Source organism: Trichomycterus rosablanca, chromosome 9, assembly GCF_030014385.1.
Source record: "Trichomycterus rosablanca isolate fTriRos1 chromosome 9, fTriRos1.hap1, whole genome shotgun sequence".
Taxonomy (NCBI): domain Eukaryota; kingdom Metazoa; phylum Chordata; class Actinopteri; order Siluriformes; family Trichomycteridae; genus Trichomycterus; species Trichomycterus rosablanca.
The window spans coordinates 39,587,188-39,605,269 of NC_085996.1; the positions used below are offsets into that span (position 1 = coordinate 39,587,188).

The 18,082-nt window shown below is 42.7% G+C and overlaps 1 protein-coding gene across 1 annotated transcript in view; it reads right to left on the bottom strand.

Annotated features, from left to right (window-relative positions):
- igf2r (insulin-like growth factor 2 receptor) overlaps positions 1 to 18,082 on the bottom strand; it is a 49,781-nt gene that overhangs the window by 30,596 nt on the left and 1,103 nt on the right. The window contains exons 3-18 of the mRNA XM_063002544.1: positions 16,566 to 16,705; positions 14,208 to 14,326; positions 13,205 to 13,303; positions 12,133 to 12,265; positions 11,580 to 11,691; positions 11,391 to 11,490; positions 10,076 to 10,235; positions 9,111 to 9,297; positions 7,586 to 7,689; positions 7,231 to 7,386; positions 4,086 to 4,232; positions 3,703 to 3,990; positions 2,348 to 2,498; positions 2,074 to 2,251; positions 461 to 576; positions 8 to 167 (exon numbers count right to left, since the gene is read on the bottom strand). Coding sequence (XP_062858614.1) covers positions 8 to 167; positions 461 to 576; positions 2,074 to 2,251; positions 2,348 to 2,498; positions 3,703 to 3,990; positions 4,086 to 4,232; positions 7,231 to 7,386; positions 7,586 to 7,689; positions 9,111 to 9,297; positions 10,076 to 10,235; positions 11,391 to 11,490; positions 11,580 to 11,691; positions 12,133 to 12,265; positions 13,205 to 13,303; positions 14,208 to 14,326; positions 16,566 to 16,705 — 2,350 coding nt within the window. The remainder of the gene's footprint in view (positions 1 to 7; positions 168 to 460; positions 577 to 2,073; positions 2,252 to 2,347; positions 2,499 to 3,702; positions 3,991 to 4,085; positions 4,233 to 7,230; positions 7,387 to 7,585; positions 7,690 to 9,110; positions 9,298 to 10,075; positions 10,236 to 11,390; positions 11,491 to 11,579; positions 11,692 to 12,132; positions 12,266 to 13,204; positions 13,304 to 14,207; positions 14,327 to 16,565; positions 16,706 to 18,082) is intronic.

Below are 18,082 nucleotides of genomic sequence, written 5' to 3' on the forward strand. Positions count from 1 at the left end.
AGCTCACCTGTGAAGTCTCATATTTAACCTCACACACAGAGGCGAGCCGGTCACAGCCTGGCACGGGTCGGAGCGGTCGGCACACGTTGATGTAGTACGTCCTGATGTTGTTGGGGTCGGACGTGTCTATGGCCTCCCAGTTACTGGTCCCGCTGGATTTGGACAAGCTGCAAGTGGACAATATCCACATTTAATGACTAGTATGTGACTTCATGAGATATCAAACATCGTATATCTGGGTTTAAGTTAAAAACTAGGGGCATTAAGTTCCCTTTATTGGACATGTACAAGATGTATACATAAATTACCCGAGAACAAATATACGATTCTGTATGTTTTATGTTAGTTGTGGTCAAAATAAGTCGTGGCCATACGTTATTTGTTTGTACGAGAGGTCAGCACTGGGGCTCTGTAGCTTCTAACCATTATTTTTAAATGTGCCGACCGGAAGACGGTTTACCTGGATAAGTCGAACTGCTGTAAGGTATCGGGGTCGGTCACCACACACTCCTGGGGTCTTTCCGGACAGGCGTACGAGGTGTACCACCTGAAGTTGTAGGTGTTGTCGTCCTCCACCTGATAACATGATAATAAAAATACGTTTTATCTATATGACAACGCACATTTCACAAATTCGAAGTCTTCAAGAGAGATGTACAGTCGCCAAGAGACTTAGGTGCTTGTAGCTGTAGATGTATGGATGCGGGAGCTTGCCAAGATACGCCCGGACCAGAATATATAACGGGCTTTAAAAGTAAAGAGCAACATTTTGTACTCGGTATGTGACGTTAATATAAGCCAGTGCAGCTGGTTAAGAACAGGGAGCAGATGATGTGGGTGAATTTTTTATTGTACGTGAGCTCTCGCTGCCGAGTTTTAGACATACTCAAGCTTGTTGATCGTATTAGCCGGTAGACCAGAGATACGTGAGAATATAAACGCAGGAACCGATGGTTTAGGCATCACTGGTAGTAAGTAATGGTCAAAGTTATGGTTAAGGTGAGACTCAAAGTGAGTGAAGGGTCCTTATCAGGGTCAGCATTTAAAGACCCTACCCACGTATTCCGGTCATCCCTCCCTGCAGGCACTGCCAATTATGCCTGCTAGATGGCGCCCAAAAGACAGGTGACAAAAAACTGGTACATATTTTATAGGGGCGTTTAAAAAAATGCACCTGATTATTTCAGCCTTCTTCATATTATAAGTTCCAATAAGAGAATTATTATTTACAGGTGCTCATGAGTTTGAATCTTAGTTCTGCTACCGGCAGGCCAGGCGCCTATACGGAGAACGGTCGGCGCTGTACGGACTTCCTCATAAGTGCTGCAGTTACGCCTTCTGCTGGCGGATCGATGGTGTTGCACAGAGACGTGGAATAATACAATCGGTGACCCCGAGTGCGCAATACGGATCTCCATATGAACCCGCCTCGAGCAGGTGAAAAGAAACGGTCAGCTTCTATACATGACAGCAAGAAAAGAAGTGTACAGAAAGCTAAACGTGATTGGGGATTTGGATACGACTAGATTAGGAAGGAAAATTGATTATACAGTATACATAACGCATATTATATTTAAGCAAAGCTTTCTCAACGCTGGCCAGTGAATCAAACTATCCACTGACTGTCCACTACATTTTAAAAATACACCAATCAGGCATAACATTATGACCACCTTCCTATTATTGTGTAGATCCCCATTTTGCTGCCAAAGCAGCACAGCATTGTCAACATCTTTCTATCAGAACCAGCATGAACTTCTTCAGCAGTTTGAGCTACAGGAGCTCGTCTGTCGGATCGGACCACACGGGCATCAGTGAGCCTCGTCCGCCCATGACCCTGTCGCCGGTTTACCACCGTTCCCTCCCTGGACCACATTTAATAGATACTGAGCACTGCAGACCGGGACACACCCCCACAAGAGCTGCAGTTTTGAAGATGCTCTGACCCAGTCGTCTAACATCACAATTCGGCCCTCGTCAATCTCGCTCAGATCCTCACGCTCGTCCATTTTTCCTGCTTCTAACATAAACAATCCCGCACCAATCATCCTTTCTCTTCCTTTATTCCCGTACCTGAAACTCGGGTCTGCCTGGCCGGGCGCTTCGGTCACACAGGAAGTAGATGTGTGTGGAGCGCTGCGTGCGCTGTTTGTTGTTGTAACTGGTGCCGTTGAAATATTCCAGCTGGATCATTCCATCGTAGTACGACAGCCTGGAGTTGAACACGCCCAGATTCCAGGACCGAGTCTTACTGTAAAACAAAAATCCATTTTTTATTTTATTATAAGTATTCCTAAACAAATAAAACAGGTTTAAGTTCGTTTGGTGAAAAGAGGCGCGGACTCGCCTGTGGTCGGTCTGACAGGCTCCTGCGCTGTCGGGACAGTTTGCAGCCTTGACGCCCCCACACACGTTGATTAAGTACTCGTACTTTTCGGTGGATATGTTGTAGTAGCCTCCGTCTAGCTTCCTGAGAGGGCTTAGATCAAAGGAAATACCTGGAAAGATTAAAAAAAAGAATCTGTGTTTTCACTTTAGGGGTGTGTGTGTGTGTGTGTCCCGTGTTCCATCCGCGTTCCTATTAATAAGACTTTTTACTGCGTGGGGAACCGAGGACGCTAATCGTTGCGGTTCGATACGAGACTTCAGCTGCTCGACAGTCCGTGCTCGCCGTCGTCTGATTCTCCTGTCTGAGACAGATCTGGACTGCGGGCAGGCCGGTCAAGCACACACACTCTGTCTCTATAAAGCCACGCTCGTGTACAGAATGAGGCCTGGACTTCCTATTTACATTTTCGCTTCTATCCAAAGCAACTTACAGTACTGTGACAGAATTTTATCTAAGCAATTGAGGGCTAAGGGCCTTGCTTAAGGGCCCAACAGTGGCAACCTGGCAGTGGTGGGGCTTGAATCAGCATCCTTCTGATTACTGGACCAGTAGGTTAACCACTAGGCTACAGACATTGCCTTGATGCCTCGGCGTCAGTGGTACCTTCACACTGATGCACCAACATGCCACGATAGATGTTGGCTTTTGCACCTTTCACTGATAACAGTCTGGATGGTCCTTGTCATCTTCTCCACCGTCTTTCGGGCCATCTGAGATGAGCTCGAGCCCAGAGAACTTCAGAAACCAGGTCACATTTCTTGACGCAGCGGCGGACTGTGTTAAGTCACAACGGTTTTCTGAAGTGCTCCCAAGCCCATGTGGATATATTTATCACAGCAGCATTGACATTTCTCACACAATGCCCTACACAGACTGAGATCTCTCCAGATTCCCTGAATCTTTCCACAATATTATGTACAGTAGATGGTGAATGACCTCAATTAATGGCAATCTTGCATTGAGAATGAGATTGAGACTCTCTCCTGAAGTTTGGAACACAGTGGTAAGCCACGACTTAAGGGGGTTTGCATATTATTTAACTATACATTAAATTAATCATTATTATTATTATTACTAATATTTAATTAATCCTTATTATTAATGATACTGATATTAGGGACACTGACCAGGATAAAGCGGTTGTAGTTCCTCTCAGACACATTTTTAAGTAGAATTTTAAGGCACAACAAAGCTCATGAAGCTCTATACTGACATCTACAGGCTGAACGCGGTGGTGCGCTCATGTTCTTCCCAGGTCGGTGCACTTGGGAACAGAGTACGTCCAAAAACGAGAAAAGCGAGTCAAGTTCTACCTGCACTGGCGTCCTCGACTTTACAGTCGTCCCCGTCGACCCTGGAGAGGTCGCAGGCGGCGGCCGTCTGCCACTCGAACTCGTACACGCAGCCGTCACCGGACACGCTCCTCAGGACGGGGGCGCTCTCCACGTCCCCGGGCTTGCACTTCATGGTGACGATGCTTTTGATCTTGGTGTTCCTCCTGCACTCGTCTCCTTCGGTGTACATGAGGCGCAAATCGTTCCCCTGCGGCTCCTTCTGAGGGGACTTGAGGAACTGACCCAGACTGACCGATTTATCCTTTCCTGTGACAGCAAACAGGAACTGAGTTATTAACACCTCAGATTTAACATTACACTTTAATTTAAATATAATATAGTACAGGTAGTGTGGTACTTACCCACAGCACAGATGGCCGCATCTTTAGGACATGAGCTGGTCGCCTCCTGCTGGACGATCTTGCTGCATACGTTCATGTAAAAGCGTCTCTTGTCCGTCTGTGGAGCGTTAGCGTCCACTGCCTCCCAGTTTTGGGCCGTTTCGGATTCTGAAAAGCCAAAATCAAGTGCAAATTTTGTTTTTTGTACATAAACCCGAACCCCTGGTGAAGGTTTTCATAATGAGTTCATGTCCTACCAGTATGATATAAGTGATCCGATTATATTGATGAAGCATTTACATTTTCAGCTTTAAGCAGAAGCTTAAAGGCTAAGCACCACCTAATGGACCTCTCTAAATATTTCACATTATTTTAGCTAGTTAAAAACCATACACGTGAATAAAATGTAAATAACTTGTTTAATTCACTCAAAAATCGACGATTTCAAGTAAATTGACGGAAAAAGCCGAGGTCGCTCCGGAAATTCCAGGAAGTTGCAGCGTGACGTCACTGGTGGACAACAGTGTACTACTACACCGTTATGACTGACTTGGACAGCGAATTTTCCAGTGCTGGTTCTTCAGATTCCGAAGCTATTTCTGAATTTAATGAAGAGGATTAATCTGCAGTGACAGTGGGGGTGCCTGTATAACGTTCTTTATTTCTTTCTTTCTTTCTTTCTTTCTTTCTGAGTGTCAGGCTTTGTGTTTTAAAATGGAAACAATGGCAACAGTAATTATAGGCAAGTTTATTAATGGTTCACACTCAATAAAATAATTGTAATATAGACTATATTTAAACAGCCTCGGCGTTCTAAAACACTTAATGACGGTTAATATGGCATTGCAGCCTGCAGACACTCTCTTGCTGGAATGATTGAAATGTATTTTTTCGTTGAATAAAAATGTATTGAAACGAATAATAACTTAAAATGTAGTATATATTGTTATGTTAATTATACCTACTAAATAGATGGGTAATATTGGCGCGATAACCAGGCTAGATTTGCTCTGCTCTGTAAAGTATGCATGCAGGTGCAGTACAGGTGTGCATTAGTGCACCGAGCACCATCAGAGAGAGATTTAGTGCTGAGGGGAACATCTCTACCCCTCTCAGATCCTCTCTGAAACCACATCAGGTGAATGTGTTGGTTTAGTGCGCATGATAACGCAGGTTTAAGGTCTTTCAGCCTTTATTCTATTTTTATTTATACCATATTTTGATCAGATTAGTGCTTTTAAAATATTTAGCCTAAACACTTTTTTTTCGTTTTACAGTGTATATCTAGCCTAGGATAGAAGCTAAATTTAAACCTTTTTTAATAGAGAAAAGACGCGCATCCTTATAGCGCATCCCTGCTCTGTTCAGTATTTACCAATAAACACGCATTTGATTTGTCCTAAAGCTGCCTCATCTATATATCTATCTAGATATATAATATTTATATATTTGGCGATAATATCAAATCGGTGTTGGTGTTGAATTGAATTATTGCAGCCAAACACAGCGCAGCTTTTAATCATTTTGCATCGCCTTCCATTCAACTTCTTGAGTTGTTGTCCACCATCTACGTCACACGTGCGACGCCTGTGACAGAATCCGAAGACCGCGAGCGACGCAAAACATCAGAATTTTAAGCCGTATTCCTTGAATTTGTAAAAAAATTTTTTTTCTAACTATCAATAATCACAAGTTAGGAACTCAACTTTCGATGCATGTATGTGTTTAAAATTTCAATATTAGCTGGTGCTTAGCCTTTAATGATACTGTCTAAGCAATTAGGGGTTAAGGGCCTTGTTCAAGGGCCCAACAGAGGCAACCTGGCAGTGGTGGGGTTTAAACCAGTAACCTTCTAAATACTGGTCCTGTACCTCAACCACTAGGCTACAACTGCACTACTTATTATCTACCTATTATCACAACCCTTACATCCAAAAAATTAGTATATATTTATGATTTACTGATAGCACCGTCCCCTCACAGAAAGAAGGTCCTGGGTTCGAATCCCAGGTGAAGCGATCCGAGTCCTTTCTGTGAGGTGTCTGCATGGTCTCCCCATGTCTAACTAACCCTAACCCTGTGTGGGTTTCCTCTGGATGTTTCACAAAATTACAGAGTAGACTGGCTGTAGGGGAACACACTTCGGGTAATATTGTGTCCTATCGCCACTAGGTGGCAGTGAAAAAAGCTCCGAGTTCCCACTGATTCTCCATCATTGGTGAGTACTATTGTGATGCAACTTGTGTTTTTTATTATGCTCTTTGTAAATTATACACTATATTGCCAAAAGTATTCACTCACCCATCCAAATCAATGAATTCAGGTGTTTCAATCACTTCCATGGCCACAGGTGTATAAAACCGAGCACCTCGGCATGCAGACTGCTTCTACACACATTAGTGAAAGAACGGGTCGCTCTCAGGAGCTATGCTTCAGGTATACCAAGAGATTTTGGACACTTTCATGCTCCCAACTTTGTGGGAACAGTTTGGGGATGGCCCCAACAGAACACCTTTGGGATGAATTAGAGCGGTGACTGTGAGCCAGGCCTTCTCGTCCAACATCAGTGTCCGACCTCACAGATGCGCTTCTGGAAGAACGGTCAAACATTCCCATAAACACACTCCTAAACCCTGTGGAAAGCCTTCCCAGAAGAGTTGAAGCTGTTATAGCTGCAAAGAGTGGTGACATCATATTAAACCCTGTGGATTAAGAATGGGAGTCACTCAAGTTCATGTGCGTGTGAAGGCAGACGAGCGAATACTTTTGGTGATAAAGTGGATCTTATATAAAAAATGGCTAGTGGTGCAAAAGGTTGGGGACCGCTGCTTTAAACAAACCCCATTTCTACACTGGTGACCACTTGTTCATCCTTCAACCTCGTTTTATCAGACCTGGTAACTGTAATTTTAGTTATGCAAATTTAGCCAGTTGTTTTTTTAACTGATAACCGACCGACAATAGTCGTTGGTCAGAATTTAGTACCACAAAGTCACAAATATATTTTAACGTTTTTGTAAACAGTCAACTAAAACATTCTCACTGAGGACGGGTGACAAATGATAAAAATACCCCTTCCCTACTCATGACAGAAGTAAACGTAATGACGAGAAGTCAAGACTGTCTTAAAAAATCATTGCTATGATGTAATGAAAGTACTTTTTACCCTTGTAGCGAGTAAGAGGTGAAAGGTCGTAATGCTTTTTGCCACTGGTGACTCTGCACAGCAGATCCTTGGTTTCGGAAACACACGCGTATTTAGTCTGCCAGTTAAAGTTATAGGTGCAGTCCACCTCTCCGCTAAACACAGGGTGTCCGTCCTCTGTAATACGAAACAAAAACAATAGTATTGATAACAGATAATGAATTTCTAATAAAAATAGAACACAAGCAAATAATTTAATATAAAGCACAGTTAGCAGCCTAAAGTTTGTTTCTTTATTTTAACTTCCAGAATATGCTTAGTTTCTCAGCTTAAGTCTTATTCTGTTATGAGCGACTGAAGTCGATCCGTCACCGACCTGCTGTGGCGTTGCACTCAAAGTTGATGATGGTCATGCGCTGGAAACCAGTGCCGCACCTACTTCCTCCTGGATAGATGAGAGTCAGATCTCCATCCGAGTACCTACATCAGAACACACAGAGACACGCGACGTCTTATACGATGCTTCTCACCACCTCGACAAATCTGCTCTACATGTTGCTGGGTATTCGGGTTTGATATCTTCACTCCTTCTGTAATAAATGTATTTTTCTGTATTATAAAACATTGCTTGACAATTTTCAGTGTCTAAGGACAACGGCACAGAAAAGCTCTCAAATTCTGCTTTAAAAAACATACCAGTCACACCCTCAATAACAATTCTAGATATTAATAGATATATTTCAAGCTCTCCTTGTTTTTTAAAGAATGCTGCAAAACCACAGCAGTCACAATTTGCAATTACTTTCTAGGACAGACTAGTGAAGTGAGCGGGTGTGGTGTAATTATGAGAGCTGTGAGTTCTAGGGGGTTTAAATCCCGGGCTGGGCTAAAAAAATACATAGGTAGGTAGATGGATGGATGGATGGATGGATAGATGGATAGATAGATAGATTATAGATAGATAGACAGACAGACAGACAGACAGACAGACAGAGAGAATACAGATAGATAGATAGATAGATAGATAGACAGACAAACAGACCAAAGGACAGATATTATAGATAGACAGACAGATAGATACTGTAGACAGATATACAGATAGACAGATAAAATGGATAGATAGATAGATAGATAGATAGATAGATAGATAGAAAAACATAATGCAGTTACTGCAACTAGTAGCACTGTGCAAAGAAAAAAAACCCCACAACATTAGCAACCTTAAATATCTTTTGTTCATATATAACTTTGACTATTTACATATGTGGTGTTAGGTCAATATACATAGCAACACATGTAAATACAGAACATGCTCAGCATTACATTAACCTAGCCCACTGTGGGGACACACCAGAGCACTTTCAGTGCTGGTCCCAAGCCCAGATTAATTATTAGGGTTGAGTCAGGAAGAGCGTCCGGCGTAAAAACTGTTCCAAATTAAACACGCATTAAAATGAGTCGCTTTGGCGCCCCCTAATGGAAGCAGCAGGAAGGAACGGTTTATTTTCTACCACGCACTTCACTAAATGTTTTATTATATTAATAATTATACAACAGTGATTCAAACAGTAAGATCAAAATTTGGGGGGGGGGGGTGTGGTGTGTGTGGAGAGAAACAGTTTTTAATTACTTGTACTTTTAGGATGAGTGTGGCAGCCTCGGGGTGATCCAGGAGAGCCGACGCTGCCACACCCATCCTAAAAGTACAGGTAAAAGCAGGTAAAAAGTACAGGTGGAGGTAAAAGCAGGACAAGAAAGAGATGAATTCCTATTGGATACGTCTGGATTGGGTGCAAAACAAACGTCCATAAACCAGAAATGTTTCATCCCTGTTTAGCACCTCTCGTTCATTATTTTGATTCTGAGGTGAAACACAGATGAAAAGATAAACACCGACCGACCTGAGCGTCTGATTCTGGAACCTCCCAGCCACCTTCTTCACGTCTCCCGTATCCTTCACCTGACAGGACGACACGTAACCCTTAGCATCAGTACATTCACCGGCTTTCGTCTCCCCGCACACGTTCAGGTAGAACAGGTAGTTGTCCCTCCCGCTCTTGGCCTCGGCTACGTACGGAGCGTCTCCGGCTGCAGGACACGTTAGGAGAGGAAAAAAACGACGCACTTGGTCGTTACAGGTTACCCATGATTCATCAGGTTAAAACAGACACAGGGAGAACATGCACACCCCCGTACTCTTCCCGCTGGTTGATAGTCACTGTTCTACTGTACAAAGTCTCAACATAGGGTCGCAACCCCAGATATTTTCAGATATTTTAATGTAGACTTTTGCATGTTGGTTTAGATTTGTCATTAATACCTTATTTTAGTAACATTCCATGACTTATTTATTTATTTACTTAATTTAAAGTTTTGGAAAAAATAAAAATATGCTATACGGCCAAAAGTATTTGGACACCTGAGCGTGAGCTTGTTTCATTCAGTTTTAAAAACAAATAGTATTAAAATAGATCGACGTCTATGTGATCTCTTCAGCCACTCTTCTAGCTCCTCTGAGGAGGCTTCTCAAAGACTTTGAAGTGTCTGTGTGTGGGAATTTGTGCCCATTCAATACTACAAAAGAGCATTAGTATGGCTGGGTACTGATGTTGACATTGCGGTTCGTTCCAGAGCTGTTGAGTGGGGCTGAGGTCAGTTTCTTTAGAGAGCTTGCTTTGTGCACAGCACACAGACCTTCCCTAAACTGTTGCTGCAAAGTTGGAAGAATATTATCTACTTTACATAATTTATTTATTTCACCTGCTAGCAACTGCCCTGGCTGGGGTGTCCCAATACTTTTGTCCATGTAAGGTATATGGTATATGCCGGGCACGGCATGAGTTTCCTGACCCTGGTTGGTACTTACAGCCATGTGTGAGGTGGGTGAGGTCTATAGAGATGTCGTGCTGTTCGTTGGTCAGTCTACAATCGTGGCTCTGCAGGTAATCGGTGTGGCAGGCGAACTCCGTCACCCACTCGATCTCGTAGCGACAGTTCGTCTTAGCCGTCATCTTAGGGTCACTTCCCTAAAGAAACCAAAAATCAACTTCAGTTCGATCATCTCATTCACGATGTTCACAGAGATTCATGCTCAGTGTAGGATGCTGTTTTTACCGCTTCAATTTTGAGAATACCGTCGAAATATTATGGACATGGCTGTCATGAGCTTGCAAGTGTAGAGAAGCGGGGAGACAGGGAGGTTCGTAGGTTAGAGGCCAAAAAAAAAATGGGTCGCGAAGAAAAAGAATAATAATTAAATAAAAGAACTTTAACAAGAACATGAACACAAAATGAAACGTGGAGGATTTAGGTTACAACTTGTAAACCACAGTGGGATCAGATTGCCCCCCTTTTAATTTATTAAGTATATTTTGTTTTGCGTTTCGTTTTGATGAATCGTCTGTGGCTTAGACGAAGATAAGCTGCAGGTTCTGCTTCAACAAAAGAGCCAATTTCCTAAATAAATAAATGCAGTTTCTTGCAAAGTCGTTTCAGCGTCCATATACTAATAACACGCTGATACTGACGCTCAGGAGACTGATGGTTGATTTTATTGTGGAACCGATTTGATAGGGTAAAAGTAGAACTTCACCAAATCCTCCATGTCCATCAGTTTAACACCGGGACGTTGTCATGGGCAGAATATTCTTTATTATTCTTCATTTTTTAAATCATTTCCACTTTATTCTCAATATCAAAGCTTAAATCTAGTTTTTAAGGCGAGACAGATCTCATGCAGGCGAGAAGAAGCGGTCAGCTACTGCAGGGTTTATTAAACCCTTGAATAGGTTGCAAAGAAACATAATAATAATAAAATAAGCAAATTTTAGGGACGTAAACACAAAAAGAACTTTTTTTTGTGTTATTTATTTATGTTAATTAATTTCCATACTGTTTTAGTCCTGTAGTAGTACAGTGTCCTTGGGTCTCCTGAAAGGCGCTTATGAATAAAATTATATTATTATTATTATTATTATTATTATTACACAAACACACACGTGTCAGCTTTACGTTACAACTTCGTACATAGCAGATGGACGAGTTAATCTGTGCTTTAGTAAACGTTCAGAGTAAGACGCGTTGTTTGTGTTGCCAGGGTCGCGTTATCGTGGACAGTTACCACAACTCACCTGAGGTGCCGGTTATGACCTGGTTTAGGACTGTACGGAGGGTGGTCTTACCTGCTGTCTCTGAGAGGGGCAGATGAAGGTGATGGTGACTGCAGGTTTGTGCCCGTCGCACAGAACATGTTCAGCTTCGGCCTCGTAACGCAGTTTCAGCCTGACACACACACACACACACCGATACACAGAGTGAGACGACGTGCAGGTATAAACCGACAGTGATCAGTACTGGACGTGTGCGTGTACCTGTCGTTAGAGATCAGCTGCAGTGCTTTGGTAGGTTTGCCCATGCTATAGGAGCCGTTGGGGTTGGTCAGACAGGCAGCCGTGCCTTCAGGGCATTGATTCTGCGCCCGGTCTGATAACAAACAACAGGAATTAGTGCAGGTCTACTTTTTATCGTAATGCATAATTACAGGGCTCCTGAGAAAAGGGCGTGTCTAAATTCTCATATCCCTTAAAATGCTCCTACTGAGGCGCCTTAATTCTGAGTGATGATCCGACTGAATAACGAGGGAGCGTCCGACGCCTCCTCAGCGCTGACCGTGCTTCGATGTCAGTTAGAATCCGCTCTACTTAGGCAGCTCAGTAGGTCTTGAGACAGACCCCATTACCGGCCTGTTTGAGAATGGGAGGGCCGTAGGGGATTCGTCATAACTGCGGCAATTACGACCTCTGCTGGCTAAGCAATGGTGCTACAAGTAGACGGGGGATGATGGAGATCGGTGCGTGACTCTCAGTACGCGATAAGGATCTCCACATGAATCTGAAAGTGCTGAGGACAGAAACACACACTCACCCAGACTTCTGCACACGTTAATATAAAAATCCACACTTTCGTCGGAGTCGTCAACCAGATAGCCGCCTTTGACTTTGACGAGAGGGTTCAGGTCGTGTTTCTTTCCGTCCGCGTCAAAGACGTAGCAAGGAACCTTAATAAAAACGACATAAACAAATAAAGGTGCTTCCTAAACGCGGAACGACTAAATACATTATATACACTGATCAGCCATAACATTAAAACCACCTCATTGTTTCTACACTCACTGTCCATTTTATCAGCTCCACTTACCATATAGAAGCACTTTGTAGTTCTACAATTACTGACTGTAGTCCATCTGTTTCTCTACATACTTTGTTACCCCCCTTTCATCCTGTTCTTTAATGATCAGGACCCCCCACAGAGCAGGTATTATTTAGGTGGTGGATCATTCTCAGCACTGCAGTGACACTGACATGGTGGTGGTGTGTTAGTGGTGTGTGGCACTGATGGAGGTTTTAAACACCGTGTCCACTCACTGTCCACTCTATTAGACACTCCCACCTAGTCGGTCCACCTTGTAGATGTAAAGTCAGAGACGATCGCTCATCTATTGCTGCTGTTTGAGTCGCTCATCTTCTAGACCTTCATCAGTGGTCACAGGACGCCGCCCACGGGGCGCTGTTGGCTGGATGTTTTGGGTTGGTGGACTACTCTCAGTCCAGCAGTGACAGTGAGGTGTTTAAAAACTCCAGCAGCGCTGCTGTGTCTGATCCACTCATACCAGCACAACACACACTAACACACCACCACCATGTCAGTGTCACTGCAGTGCTGAGAATCATCCACCACCTAAATAATACCTGACCATTGAAGAACAGCATGAAAGGGGGTAACAAAGCATGTAGAGTAACAGATGGACTACAGTCAGTAATTGTAGAACTACAAAGTGCTTCTATATGGTAAGTGGAGCTGATAAAATGGACAGTGAGTGTAGAAACACCCATATCATAATGGGCTAAAAGTCAGACAGATAAGGGTCAGTGGTAACTTAAAGTGTCACACACACACACACACACACACACACACACACACACACAGCTGCTCGTACCTCTTTATGTGGTCTGAACCTCTCTCCTCTGCAGGCTAAGTATGTTCTCCACTCGAAATAATGCACACACTGAGATAGAGTAACGAACTCCGGCGTCCCCTTCAAACACAGATAATAACATGATCAGCTCGAGTAGCGCGCTGTGCTTTATTTAAAAACAAGTGGCGCCACCTAGCGGGCACGATCGACAATACAGAGAAAATCAGCCACTAGTCTGCTGGGTGGGAAAAGACGGGACTAAAAAGTGGGCGGGGTCTTGGACGCTTTGTAAGGACGCTGGTTAGTAGCCCGAGGCGCCTGTACAGAAGTGGAGGAACGTGGAGATCAGCGCGTGACTCTCCGTGTGTGAGACCGACCTCACGCGCCAATCCAACGAATTACGGGGGGATATGAAGGGGTCGGTGGAGCGTGCACGGGTCGGAGGGAGGGCGCGTCATACACCATTCCTGCAACGCGCCACTCATTTTTTACCGCTTGCCGCTGCTCTCCAACTTTAATCGGGTCAAGTTGAACGCTGACCTTTTCCAAGCGCTGTCAATGATACGAATCGTTTATCTGACGCACATAGAAGCAAAGCACAGACATGGCTGACAGAAGCAGATTCTCACTGCTGACTGGATCTTACCAGCTAGCTGGTAACAGCTTTGCCCTTGTTCTGGGCTCACAAATACAGAAGGCGCATGGTGGTATGTGAACCTAGACACTGTGGGACGCATCAGTGCACCCTTAGTGCAGGTCCCAAGTCCGGATAAATAGGGTCAGGAAGTCATGCGACCGAAAAACTGTACACCTAACAGAATTTAAATTCCTTTCTATTTAGGAAGCTAAATTAAATAAATCTCATCATGTGTTTATTTAGTGCTAACAGCACCACACACTCCCATTCTGTGCAAACAGAAAGACTGTTTGGTTCAACCAGCACTGCAGTGTCAGGGACAGGGAACCCTTCGCCCGGTCTGCGTTAGGTTTCATATTCTAAACATGACGAATCGGCGAGTCTTACCATCGTCTTGCCGCACTGGAAACTGATGCTGCTTTGCACTTTGCTGCTCTCGGCCTGGCAGTTCTGGGTGCTGTTGAACACCAGCATGCCATCGGAGGACGTCAGCAGGGAGAGCTCACCTAAAACACCAAAAGATCAGACAAGCTAAGTCACGAGTATTCGCGGTACTATTACGGTACTATTCCAAACTACACTGAGCTTTCACACTGCAGAAGATCTGCTTTTAAGATCAGGAATCGGGAGCTGGTGACGTCAGGGGTGCCAACGTTTGCCTGAAATATGCTGGTCATATACAGTGATAACTTTAAGCGCTGACCGGCGGCTCATGCAGGTTTGTGTGAGCGTGTGTATATGTAAGTGCGTGTGATTGTGTATGTATGAATGATGGTGTGTGTATGTATGTAGGTAAGGGTGTGTGTATATAAGTGTGTGTATGAAAGTACGTGACTGTGTGTGTGTGTATGAGTGTGTGTGTGTAAGTGTGTATGTGCGTATGAGTGTGTGAGTGTGTATATGTAAGTGTGTGTGTATATAAAAGCATGTAACAGTGTCTGAGTGAGTGTGTATGAGTGTGCGAGTTTGTGAGAGTGTGCAGACATAAGTGTGTGTATATGTGAGTGCAGGTGACAGTGTGTGTGTGTGTGTGTACTGTATATGCGTGTGAGAGTGTGTGTATATACAAGTGTAAGAACAATGCAAACATAAACAGAAAGCAAAGATTCTAAACAGAGCACAGGATCTTCCGTTGTTGAGGCCGTGTGGATGTAAACACAGTACAATGATTATGTGCTGCTACTTTAAGGGATGCACGTTCCCAAGACCCAGTACCAGTACCGACTCCGGCACCAGTACCACATTTATTAAACGATAGGTATTATAAATGGTCATAAGTATGTGGACAGCTGACCATGAGCTTGTCCTGTAGAACAGCCTTTACTGTCCGGAAAGACTACAAGACTTTAGATGTTGGATCTGTGAGTTTAGGTATTAATGTTGCTCCCACTTTCCATTACAATAAATTCTGAACAGTGAAGGCCAAAAACTTTAAAAACCAGTCAAAAATAATGTAGAAATGCATGCATTGTTTTGTTTATTAATAATCTACCCATTCATATTGTTAATACAATCCCCTTTATAAATATAGCACTCCTGGAACCAAATGAGCCATAGAAGGCATTCATTATTGCCTATCTCTTTAATATTTCATTAAAAATAGTAACACACAGCTTCCTTTAATTAGAAATAAACCTAAATCTAATTGAGAATGAACGGCAGCCCTTTAAACCACGTATGGATTTCTCTCCGGATCCTTCAGGATTCCCAGGTTTACACTCGTTGCCTCTTCCTTTTGCCTCATTACTCAGATTTTCTATAGGGTTTAGGTCAGGGGTCAAGGATCGCCATGGAAAAATCGATCCTGTGGTCAGTTAACCTGTTCTGCGTAAATTTTGAGGTTTGCTTTAGATTTAGATTACGGTCCTGCTGAAAGATCCAACCTATTCCAGACAGTAATTATGAAGATTCTTTTGTCCTAGCAGGGGATGAGGGGGGGGTCTTGGCCCGTTTCTAAACATAATTTGGCGCGATTCGTTTTAGGTGTGAACACAATATGAACCGAACACAGGATGCGACACTAAACAAGTGGTGAGAGAACAGAGGCGCTTCTGTGGTGAGCAGCTGGAATTTCTGGTGCTGTTTGGACTCCTTGATCTATTTTAGCTCCTCTCGCTGTGTTTCTCGACCCCGATAAGTGCATTAAGTCCAGCGTGGTGCAGCGTTCTGACCACTGGATCAGAAAATATACATCATATGTGCATCATACATCACTTATTTTAATTTTTTTGGCTTGATTCTAAAATTATGAGCACCAATGTGCTTGGTCCGGACAAAGGGAACCGAACTACAGGTTTAAACACAGCCGTAATGTCTGATGGTATTTGATGGCCTTTGGGAAGAAAAAAAAGTCTCGTTAACAAAAGTCAATCCCCAGACTTTACATAAGGGCCTGCAAGGCAACGCAAGATCTAGTTACATCTGACAAACATCAGGCGCTTGTGTTTGTTGGTCCTAAAAATAAACTTTAAGGAAGTCCCTTACCCTACAGCCAGTCACAAAAATATCACCACTAGGATCTGCAGTAGAGTAAACTCACATGACTGCTACAATCACACAATGAAACAGTGACCTGAAGAGAAAATATCTGCATATCTAAAGAAAATAAACCAAGTGTAGATAAAGCGCTGGTGCACGACTGGTTTCAATCTCTTTACAAGCCATGAAGCTTCTAACACGTCCCGGTCTAATGAATAAATTCCAAAACAAGCAAAAGATGCACCCGGAGATCATTCACCGACTTACCCACAGACTGGCTCTGGTTGGTGACGAGGTTTTGGCCGCAGATGGCAGCACCAGGGCCACAGGCGGTGTCTGGAGATGAAGGACAGAGCTTCAGGGTGTATTTTACTCTGCTGTCCTGGTCCACAGCCTCCCATTTATAGCTACAAAAAAGTATAAAATAAAAGAGATTTGCTTAGATACAGCACATGGGCATCATTTTAATTTAAAAACAATACTGGTGCCATTTTTTATAAATACTCTTAGAGTATAAAGATCATTTATTTACATCATCAACAATCAGTTAAGTCAAAAGTTTATATACAAGTGTAGGAGACATACATGTCATATTCTGCATATAAATTAGGTCTGTCACCATCTACCGTACTTAATATTGTGAACAGATTCAGGAAATCCAGAGAAATCTCAGTCTGTGAATACGTGTTACAGAGTGCATGTGCTTGACCGGCCTGCCTGCAGTCCAGATCTGTCTCCTATTAAAAACGTATGGCGCGTCATGAAGAGGAGAATCAGATGACGGCGAGCTCGGGCTGTCGAGCAGATGAAGTCTCGTATCGAGCAAAAACCGCAACAATTAGAGTCCTCAGTTTCCCATGCATTAAAAAGTCTTATTAACAGGAACGCTGATGGAACACGGGGGGAACACGCCCCCGTCCTGACTTTTTCTGAGTGTGTTTTTCATTCAGGTATCAAATTCTAAACGTGTTTCTGTTTACAAACGACAATGAAGATGATCAGTGAAACATTGGAAATTAAATAAAGAGGAGAAATGAGGAGTAGAAGTGGTGCTGCAGTAATTTAAAGCTTAATTGACTGACCAATTACATTACAATTATTATTATTATTATACGTTTTTAAATGGTACTTGCACATAAGCAACGTAAAGCTTCTTTAATAGAGTTTCTCATTAATTGTTTTATCAATTTTCCTCTATTAAAGGTACCTTGCAAAAAAAAAAAAAAAAAATGGTGCATCCTGATTTGTAATTAATTAGAATGAGATGGTCATATTCATTATTCAAATTATTAATACGATAATTATAATAATAAAGTCTAAGCTTAAAGTAATTGAGACAACTGTGACAACTATTTAGATTACTCAATTATATGTTTTTAAATATGAAACCATATGAACTTAACTGTATTCAAGTATTGTACAGCTTTCTTGCTTTCAATGGCGACTAGAAAATGTTTTTTTAATTTAAATCTTTTATTATTATCAAGACAGAACTAAATGTAAAATAACGTTTACATACTTTGCACTGAACTGTATTTTAATGTTAATAGCTACACGAGTTCCCTTTGCAACTTTTTACTGAACTTTTCTCTATTAAAATGGTTAAGATTACAAATACATATAGGAGAGACATTTGCATGTTCTCCAACTCCAAGACAACTATAGTATCATAAAACAGAGTCTGTCATGTTTGTATTTGTGAGAAGTATATATTGGTGAAGTGAAGTGCTCAGTGTTGTTCAGGTATGTCTGTCTAATATTAATAGTAACAAATAATAATAATA